At 43.6% G+C, this 10,640-nt stretch overlaps 1 protein-coding gene across 5 annotated transcripts in view; it reads right to left on the bottom strand.

The window, feature by feature from the left end:
* Positions 1–4,181: 4,181 nt before the first annotated feature.
* Positions 4,182–10,640, bottom strand: part of LOC310854834 (cell migration-inducing and hyaluronan-binding protein-like) — a 125,002-nt gene continuing 118,543 nt past the window's right edge. For all 5 annotated transcript variants that reach the window (XM_083759537.1, XM_083759540.1, XM_083759539.1 and 2 more), the window contains 2 exons: positions 7,692–7,792; positions 4,182–6,779 (listed from right to left, as the gene is read on the bottom strand). In XM_083759537.1, the coding sequence (XP_083615663.1) occupies positions 6,652–6,779; positions 7,692–7,792 (229 nt within the window). In that variant the 3' untranslated portion in view covers positions 4,182–6,651. The remainder of the gene's footprint in view (positions 6,780–7,691; positions 7,793–10,640) is intronic.

Genomic DNA, 10,640 nt, shown 5'->3' with positions numbered 1-10,640 from the left:
AAGTTACAAGTCCTGTAAATACTAGCATTTTCCTTTAACAATGAGATAGAAATGCCATTAAATGGGGCGCCGTAGCCTAATTCAGGTCAACCCGGGGACCCTTGAAATTAAAATGGTTGAACATCACTGCTCGTAAAAACCTTCTCTTATGGGGCTCTTTGGCATATATTTTCAAATGGGGGGTCTGCAGGCTAATGAGTATCATTTTGGTGGTCCTTGACATGAAAAGGTTTGGGAAGCACTGCTGTACAATACATTTATTACACCAGAAACAGCTAGGAGTTAACAGGCTCTGTGCATAACTGTAGTCCCGGGTTTCCAGACGGGTTTCCTGTTCCAGTTCATTTTCCCACGGCTTAATTTGATTGGCTCCGTAGCAGATTTGAACTGGAAACGCATTAATTTGTACACAACATTTTGCAGTGTCACACTGTGGTTCCTTGAATTAATAAGTTTGACAATGAATTACTTAAACATTTAAGTCTTAAACATTTTTCAGTCCAAGGGCCCTTTACCTGAGAGAGATGAAGCAGGGACCCCCACTACACAGTGTATATAACACCCCGAACTCCCTGGGTTATTTAATCCATTAAATCATAGCACCCAGCGATTTATAGCAGCAGAGCACATTTAGCGACGGACCAGATATTAGTTAGATGTAGTCAAAACACACTTGAGGCGATCGACAACGGGAGGTATGATTTAATTCTATCGCGTATAGTGACGGGACTGCGGTGGGCTGTCTAACACATAATCTCTTCTTAGAATTGGACGGAATGATTTAGAATAGTTATTCATGTTTTGAGATTTTCCATCTCGTCGGCTAAACGGGGTGGAACATTTTCGATGACGTCCCACTGTGCGCAACAGACACTCCCAGCCTGTGGAGCGATGCGATCACTTTTGATCAATCTCCGTCTTGTGCGCTGGGCGTTACTAATATTGATAGGGCGGAGAACTCCGTCCTGTGCGCTCAGGGTGATAATTATGTTGCATTTTAAACGGCTGTATACTATGTTTATTCTGTAGCTCAAACTGCCCCTTTTCCTGTACGCTTTCTTTTTTTTTTTTAAGGGATGCAGAGGTGATGCGACAGAAGCAAAAAAAGGCAGGTGACCCCAAGGGCCCAGAGGAGACGACATCGACGACGACAAAATAACATCTGCATCATGGTCCGGTGTACAACCCTTCGTTCCACATTCTTCTCAATTGTCGGAACTGACCTCCCATTTTTGTCTAGGCTCAAGAAATCTAGGATTCCCAATGGAAAATGACATTATTATGAAATTGTGTTATTTTACCTGTTCAGTTTGGGCCCTGCTCATGAGGTGGTACTAACCACTATACTTTCATTATACTATACTTTCAAAATACTTGCAAAATGTTACTAAAATAGTGAAACTTGCCTATTTACATGCTCACACAATGTGTGTGGTGAGCTTGTAGATTGACTATTTTCACTTTGATGAGTTTTCTTTTTTTATGTCAGGGGTAGTTCTGGTTAAGGAAACTGGTTCAGGTTAAGGACCGTTCTGGATTAGCCCTTCGTAGTCTAAAAATGCCTTCCGAGGAGATTTCAGTGTAGCAGCAGGTCGAAGGTCAGCACAAAACATCTGGTCTAACTATGTAACAATTAAGTATTTTTGTATCAAAGTGTCCCCGCTGGTTGCAAATAAAGTGTATGTTTTTAGTTCATGCTTACTTGATTTATTTTGTATATTGGCCTAAAAATATAATTTCTAATCACCTACCTTGGCCACAGATGATGACAAACGGTTGGCTTTGATTTGTTTTTGTGTGTTTCATGTTGAGTACCAAGTTACATCATGTCATGAAGCTTGAATCGGGGGATGGAGAAATGACTATGTAATAAAACAAGCATTTTCTCAAGGTAGTCTGGACTTTTATGTATAATGATTTTTTTTGTTCATGAGTAAAATCAACTTTACACAGGTTGCAGGTGTATTGTTTACCAACCATATTAAGCGATATATCGGGTGGAATCCTTGTAGGCCTATGTCTAAAACCACTGTCTAAAAAAGCGTACAAGCATACGTACAAGGAGGAGTCACGTGATGCAGCATAGCTAGACAGACGTGGGGTCCTAGAGCTCCTGAACTTTCCCTGTCAGTGACTCACCTGAGTTTGATCAGCTGATGGACATAACGGCCTACTTCTGTTTCCACAGCTTCTTATAGTTGTTTGGTTTTTCACCAGCCTGGTGAAAACTCACGACTCTCATTAACTCCATGTAGGCCTACATGTCAATAAAAGTTACATTCCGAGGTGTTAAATATTGAAACAAACCGTAAACGGCTTGTGTGGTTTAAACACGCGGTCTCTAGAGCAGCGTGCTTGCCTTGTTGGGCGTGTGTCTGGTCGTGGTCACGTGGTGGTGTGACCAAAAGGTACGAGCTGCTGATGACTGTCTTAAATACACGTGCGTTATTATGGATCCCACTCCCACAGTCCCACTTCAGCTCAAGCCACCCCCCCCCCCACACACACACACACACACACGCACGCACACACACAGACGCACACACACAAGTATTTTTATATATACTGTATTTCATGACAGTATGACTGATGTTATCTGGCTGCATTGAAGTGTAGCCTGCTATGATTAAACTTTTGCAGCCAGAGAGGCATTAGCGGTTAGCGCCTCCCCTGGTCGAATGTCAAATTCGATTTTCCAACTGACTTCAGTTCATTCGACATACCACAGCAGTATGAAACATATTATTTTGGTTCAGAAATGTTTCAAACATTCAACATCAGTGGTTTGCAGAAGTGTAAATGTCAACAGTTTTTACACTTAAATCAACACTCCATATTGTATTATGCTTGTACTCAGGGTTTTTTCAATCATGACCCTTGCCATAAATTAGAAAACAATACACTCAGTTGTAGCCTACAATAGACTAAATGGAGGTTTTATAGGTAGAATTAATTAAATAAATAAATAAATAAGCATATAAATGTCCTTCATACACTAATATTGTATATATACTTTGAAATGTTTTGTAGTTTCTGAGTTATTTAACTTAAACGCCCAATGCATTCTCTGGCAATAGCACAAACTTTGGCATGCTACTAGTCCTACATACTTACCTAGCAACCCCATTCTAGCCTTGTCTAACGGACGAGATATTATCTTGTACGTACAAGATAAAATATATTTTGAATGCATGGCCATTCAGGGGCTCCGTACTATTGTATGTCGTTTTTCATGATTTTTGAAGGATTAAAAAAAAATACTGTCTGGGGAGACACTGGGGGGCACTGTCTGGGGAGGCACTGGGGGGGGGGCACTGTCTGGGGAGGCACTGGGGGGGGGCACTGTCTGGGGAGGCACTGGGGGTCACTGTCTGGGGAGGCACTGGGGGGTTACTGGGGGGACACTGTCTGGGGAGGCACTGGGGGGCACTGTCTGGGGAGGCACTGGATGGACACTGTCTGGGGAGGCAGTGGGGGGCACTGTCTGGGGAGGCACTGGATGGACACTGTCTGGGGAGGCACTGGATGGACACTGTCTGGGGAGGCACTGGATGGACACTGTCTGGGGAGGCAGTGGGGGGCACTGTCTGGGGAGGCACTGGATGGACACTGTCTGGGGAGGCACTGGGGGGCACTGTCTGGGGAGGCAGTGGGGGGGGGGACACACTGGGGGGCACTGTCTGGGGAGGCACTAGGGGGACACTAGGGGGGGGGGGGCACTGGGGCACACTGGGAGGGCACTGTCTGGGGAAGCACTGGGAGGGAACCTATGGCCTCCACATTCCCAGGGAGGCTCTTTACCCACAGAGGCAATGTGCTGGTTGTGTACAAAAAGCCAAACAGATAATTACAGAAAAGCCAGAGGCTTGTTTCCATTGTGATTCATAAACAACAGCACAACAAACGATAGACCAAGCTCCTGTTATTTTATGTTTATCTTTGTGTACCAATGTTGGTACTCAAAGGCAAAGGAAGACCATGCTGTTGCAGGTAGCACGTAATTCAGTGAGTTAGGTCATTGGCTACATGATCTGGAGGTTGTAGGTTCAAACCTCACTCAAGTCTTTACTTTCAAGACCAACAACTTCAAAACTAAAAAAAGCAGGATAAATTGAATGTGCAGTTGCTGTATAGTAGTTTTATCATGGACAGCCAAGGAGAATGGTTCAATATTTATTTATTTCTGTACAAAAAGTATTGTGATTTCATCACTTTACATAATACAACACATTGGTGTGTGTGTGCTTGAAAACAAGTCATGGACTATAACCATATACAACACATTGGGGTGTGTGTGTGTGTGTGTGTGTGTGTGTGTGTGTGTGTGCACGTGTGTGTGTGTGTGTGTGTGTGTCTTTGTACAACAGTATTCATAATTATTTTAGAAAGGACACCATGTTGTTTACATACAGTATTTTTAGGACATGAATACATTACAACTCAAAAAGATGTCCCTTCTAGAATTGGTTCACTTGTGTCTGTACAATAAATAAGTATAAAATATATCTCTGTTATCAATCTGTGGAAGCTTTAATAAAAACACATTTAAACATACAAAACACTAGACCGCTACGACCTCCCGAAAAAAGTCCAGCTATTTCCGCAAAGAGAAAGCTTCCCGCTTCTCGCCAGATTTGAGCGAATATTTCTCTTTACCTTTTTTTTCTTTTTTTACAATGGGGGTATTATAATTATAATTGCACATTGCCAGAATCGTACATTGTGTGTATCAAATACCTTTCTGCGAGGATTAATTTATTAATTAATCACGCATTGCCAAGGATTTTCCCCTTTCAACCCTAATTTTGAAGAGCCAAATAGCCGTAACCGGATGTTACGATGACATAATGGTGTGCGGTGTCTTGATCAGTTGTTGATGTCTTCCTCGGTGCAGAAAAAACCTGACCGCGAGTATCACAGCGACTGCTGTCGGAAAACCAGAGACGACAATCATTGCGCCGATTTGGAGATAGGGCTTTAAGCAACTAGTCGACTATTCAACTAATCGACTAGTAAATCCACTAGTAGACCTTGTTGGTACTAGTCAACTACTAGTTGATAAGAAAAAAAACTAGTCGACTAGTAAACTAGGCAAGTAGTCAACTAGTAAAAATCACTAGAAGTGAAAGCCCTATTTGGAGATACAGGCCATTGAAAGCAGCACATAGTCTTCAAAATGGTCACACTGTCACACTTTACCCTGGGATGCTAACGAGAGACAGCTATCGATGCGATCCGATCAAAACATGGATTGAAGAATGTAAAGCCTAGAAAATGTAGGCTACGGTTTTGGCTACAAGACTAAAGTTTATCTACGTGGTCTACGTTTCTGGTGGGCTTCGTGTTAAAGAGATCATTTGTTTTAAATTAAAAATTTCTGGTTGTCTGTTTTTTTTTTGGCTTCTTGCTGGTACACCCTAAAACACAGATAAGACAGACGGACCACAAACGTTATTATTATGATATGATAACAAAATATGAGAGAAAAAACATCACGATATCAAGTCAACATAGTGCTGAAGAGCATCCCTGGGAATGAAGTTCAACACCGTCACAAACACCAGGAATGTTTCTTTGTTGGAATTTCTTTCTGTTTTTTTTGTGTGTCTCTTTTCTCTTCTCGCTTTTTTTAAAAGTCAAGTTTCAGTCAAACAAGCAGTACGGTCGAATGACTCAACGTTCGTACACATGTCGTTTTGTCACGATAACAGACAGACAGACAGACAGACAGACAGACAAACAAACAGACAGACAGACCGACGGCTGCCTGCTTGCTGGCAGATATACGCATGCGTTCAGTTCGGATCAGATGACCCCAGATGACTCCACTCCCTGTCCTTCCCACGGGCGACGGGCGGGCCTCGCCTCGCTGTGAGCGTCGGATGGTCGGGCGATGGGTGGGCCTCGCCTCGCTGTGAGCGTCGGATGGTCGGGCAATGGGTGGGCCTCGCCTCGCTGTGAGTGTCGGGCGATGGGTTGGCCTCGCCTCGCTGTGAGTGTCGGGCGATGGGTTGGCCTCGCCTCGCTGTGAGCGTCGGGCGATGGGTTGGCCTCGCCTCGCTGTGAGCGTCGGATGGGCAGGCGATGGGTGGGCCTCGCCTCGCTGTGAGCATCGGATGGGCGGGCGATGGGTGGGTCTCGCCTCGCTGTGAGCATCAGATGGGCGGGCGATGGGTGGGTCTCGCCTCGCTGTGAGCGTCGGATGGGCGGGCGATGGGCGGGTCTCGCCTCGCTGTCGCACAGACACACGTTTCATGTTGTCGTGGCAGTCGGTGCTGGCTGGCTCTCTGAGGCTTTTTTTGCTCTTTTTGCCAAAAAAAAGAAAACTTGGAGGAACTGTTGGCAGAGTGTGTGTGTGTGTGTGTGTGCGTCTGTGTACATGTGTGTGCATGTGTGTGTGCGTGTGTGTGTATGTATGTGTGTGACAGTGTGTGTGCATGTGTGCTCATATCGGGAGATGGGGGCTTCAGTCAGTCTCTGGGCTGTCCCAACTCCACACTGCCCTCATAGCTTCGTGCCTGTGTGTGTGTGTGTGTGTGTGTGTGTGTGTGTGTGTGTGTGTGTGTGTGTGTGTGTGTGTGTGTGCGTGCGTGCGTGCGTGCGTGAGTGCGTGCATGTGCGTGAGTGTGTGTGTGCATCAGGAGATGGGTCTCATAGCTTCATCTTGTGGACGACGGGGATTGGAAGCACCTGGTGGACCTTGGCTCTCTCTTCGCCCAGCTCCAGACGCACCCAGTCAGGACGGAACGAGCCCTTGAAGCCCACCAGAACCACCTTATCTGTAGGAGGAGAAACACAACATGAAGCCCACCAGAACCACCTTATCTGTAGGAGGAGAAACACAACATGAAGCCCACCAGAACCACCTTATCTGTAGGAGGACAAACAAACAGGGATGGATGGATGGATGGATGGATGGATGGGTTGATGGATGGACTCACTTGCAGTTTTTTCCACTGACGAAAACTAATTAAAAACTGACTAGAAACCAAGCTATGATGACTAAAACTAAGACAAAATATTGCGATGATTTTGAAAACAAATAAACTAGACTAAAATGTTAGTGAGGGACTAGTGGAGAAGTAGTATTAAAAGACAAGTCATTTTATGTTTGCTTGCACTCGGGTGTTGGGCTCTGAAAAGATAAGTTGCTGTCAAAATTAACACTGGCGATTTGTCCATTTCCTTTCACACAGAGACCTGTGCTGTATATCTAAGTACACGCAGCGTAGCAATGGCGCCCTCTACTGGACTTCCTGCTGAAAAACATCCACCTCATGCATGGCTTGTTTTTTGCTCAAGACGTTCAGAGTTCAGAGCAGTGACATTTGCAGTGGTGTAAAGTAACTAAGTACGTACATTTACTTACAAGTACAATTTTGATGTATTTGTACTTTACTTGAGTATATTTAAAATTTCCAGTACTTTCCAATACTAATTACTTCTACTCCACTACATCTCAGACTCAGAGTTCCACTACATGGCCAAAGCATTTCCAGGGCTCCACAGCCAAAAACGTTGAGAACCCCTGAGTTAGGAGACAGTAACTGTACGGTACCTCACAGGATCAGTTATAGGAGACAGTAACTGTACTGTACCTGATCAGTTATAGGAGACAGTAACTGTACTGTACCTGATCAGTTAGGAGCTAGGAGATGCGCGCTCTGCTCTGCTCTGCGCTATGACCTCACCTTTCAATTTGACGCTCTTGTCCACTCCAAGCTTCTCCAGAACTTTAACCCAGGGTCCTCTGGTCACCAGACGACCCTTAGAGGTCAGCACGACAATGGACCTGGAAGGACAGGGGACGAGGGAGCATTAATGCAACAGATATGGAGAGAGCGTCAGTCAGTCAGTCAGTCAGTCAGTCAGTCAGTCAGTCAGTCAGTCTGTGTGTGTGTGTGTGTGTGTGTGTGTGTGTGTGTGTGTGTGTGTGTGTGTGTGTGTGTGAGAGAGACACGCAGACCAGAATAACTTTCTAGGCTTTAGGAGGAAAGACTCACCCACCAGGGAGCGGACACTAGACCAGGGGTACTCAACTGGCGGACCGCGGTCCGCGACCGGACCGCGGTCCGCGACCGGACCGCGGACCACCTCTTTGCGGACCACCCAAAAATTTCTTTTTTAAGTTAATAATATAAATAACATCAGATGGTACATTTCTCATGTGAAATTGCTGCAAAGGCCCCCAAAATGTCCCCCAAGGTCCCCCAAAATTCTGGTGCGCGCACAGTTTGGCCTGCCAGGGCGTATAACTCCCGGCCTGATTTGGAGTTCCACTCCGGGCCTGCACTCTGCACCCCATTATTGGTTGGTTGGAAGGGGATCTGATTTGTATAAGCTTGGCTTGACCATACTAAACGGGCATAGAGCCCCGCTCTCCGATGGACGCCGCGCATGGGACCGGACCTCGGTCTTATTCAAAAAAATATTTGTGGACCATTTCTAGTTGAGGACCCCTGCACTAGACTACAGGAAGAAACAACAAGAAGGGTTCTGCTTAGCACAAAACAGACTGAAGCAAAAAAACATTGGCGTAGCCTTCGACTGCAGGGAAAGTTGGCCTGTGTTGATTCAGCTGATCACTCTGTTTCACATTCGATGTACAAAAATGCTGCTATTGGGGAGGATGTTTTAAAATTCACCATCAAAGCAAGACTACAAGTATTACCAACCAAGTACAATCTGTCAATCTGGTATCCCGACACCCACACTCCACTCTGTATAAACCATCATGATTCTGAACAACACCTAGAATCCATCGCACACATAACAAATGGTTGTAGTGCATACAAAAACGTATATATTGCTCGCCACGACCGGATTGTTGACCTAGTGTCTGATGCAGTTCGAAAGTATGTGCCATCTAGTGCAGCAATGTATAAACATTCAAGAGTGTTACCAGATTGGCTTAGCTGTGCATGCGATGTCTTTGCTAACATCCCGAATACACCTGATGTTGTCTTTGTTGACACCAGACACAAGGAGGTCCTGATTCTGGAGGTGGGCTGTGTCTTTGATTTGTACATGGACCAGGCATTCCAAGATAAATATTCTAAGTATCAACCATTACTTGGAAGTATAACAAACTTGGGGTATCGCTGTAGATTTGCCATACTGATATTCGGAAGCCTGGGCCATGTGCATAAGATTAGCTGGCATGACAAAAAGCAAAGCCAAACAACTTGCCAAATACTGTTCTGTATCCCTAAGTGAACATGAACTGTCAACCCCGTTATATTTGTTTCCTTGTAAAATTAATTGTAATTTGTGGATTAAAATAAAGAAATCGAAATGTGTGTGTGTGTGTGTGTGTGTGTGTGTGTGTGTGTGTGTGATGCACGATTTCACCAGCAAAAATGTTTTAAAAATGTAAAAAAACAAGTTCAATATAAAAAGTGCAAAAGTATCTCTAGTCTAGAACAAAAGCCAAATCAAATATGATAAGTAAAAATAAACTTAAACATTTTCTACATTTAATGTGTGTATCTCATTCAGTTGTGAAAACATACACTTGGAATTATTAACAGGCTTTGACCCCTATGGCCTAGGATTGTTTTAATTGTCGTCCTCTCTATAATATCGGAATCGGTCAGAAATTCGGCAGATATGACCCTGCAAATAATCGGAGATTGGACATCGGTCATAATTTCATAATCGTGCACCCCTAGTGTGTGTGTGTGTGTGTGTGTGTGTGTGTGTGTGTGTGTGTGGAACTGTCAGTGCTTCAGTATAACATCTACACAGAATATCTGCAAATAGTAAACGGGGCATTTTAATACACAGAACCGTTTTGGACCCCGGGCGTCTTAAAGGAACCAGGCCACTATTTGCTTTTGTTTATGTTTGCACCGGCCATTATTAGGACATTACAGAGACATTATTAATGAGGACAGTATTAGGTTACTGTTCCATTATTAGGACATTACAGAGACATTATTAATGAGGACAGTATTAGGTTACTGTTCATTATTAGGACATTACAGAGACATTATTAATGAGGACAGTATTAGGTTACTGTCCATTATTAGGACATTACAGAGACATTATTAATGAGGACAGTATTAGGTTACTGTTCCATTATTAGGACATTACAGAGACATTATTAATGAGGACAGTATTAGGTTACTGTTCCATTATTAGGACATTACAGAGACATTATTAATGAGGACAGTATTAGGTTACTGTTCCATTATTAGGACATTACAGAGACATTATTAATGAGGACAGTATTAGGTTACTGTTCCATTATTAGGACATTACAGAGACATTATTAATGAGGACAGTATTAGGTTACTGTTCATTATTAGGACATTACAGAGACATTATTAATGAGGACAGTATTAGGTTACTGTTCATTATTAGGACATTACAGAGACATTATTAATGAGGACAGTATTAGGTTACTGTTCCATTATTAGGACATTACAGAGACATTATTAATGAGGACAGTATTAGGTTACTGTTCCATTATTAGGACATTACAGAGACATTATTAATGAGGACAGTATTAGGTTACTGTTCATTATTAGGACATTACAGAGACATTATTAATGAGGACAGTATTAGGTTACTGTTCCATTATTAGGACATTACAGAGACATTATTAATGAGGACAGTATTAGGTTACTGTTCCATTA

The sequence above is a fragment of the Protomyctophum parallelum genome (genome assembly GCF_964188405.1).
Source record: "Protomyctophum parallelum genome assembly, chromosome: 2".
In the NCBI taxonomy this organism is placed as follows: Eukaryota; Metazoa; Chordata; class Actinopteri; order Myctophiformes; family Myctophidae; genus Protomyctophum; species Protomyctophum parallelum.
The sequence above is the reverse complement of the archived record's forward strand: the minus strand, read 5'-3'. Positions and strand labels throughout refer to the sequence as shown.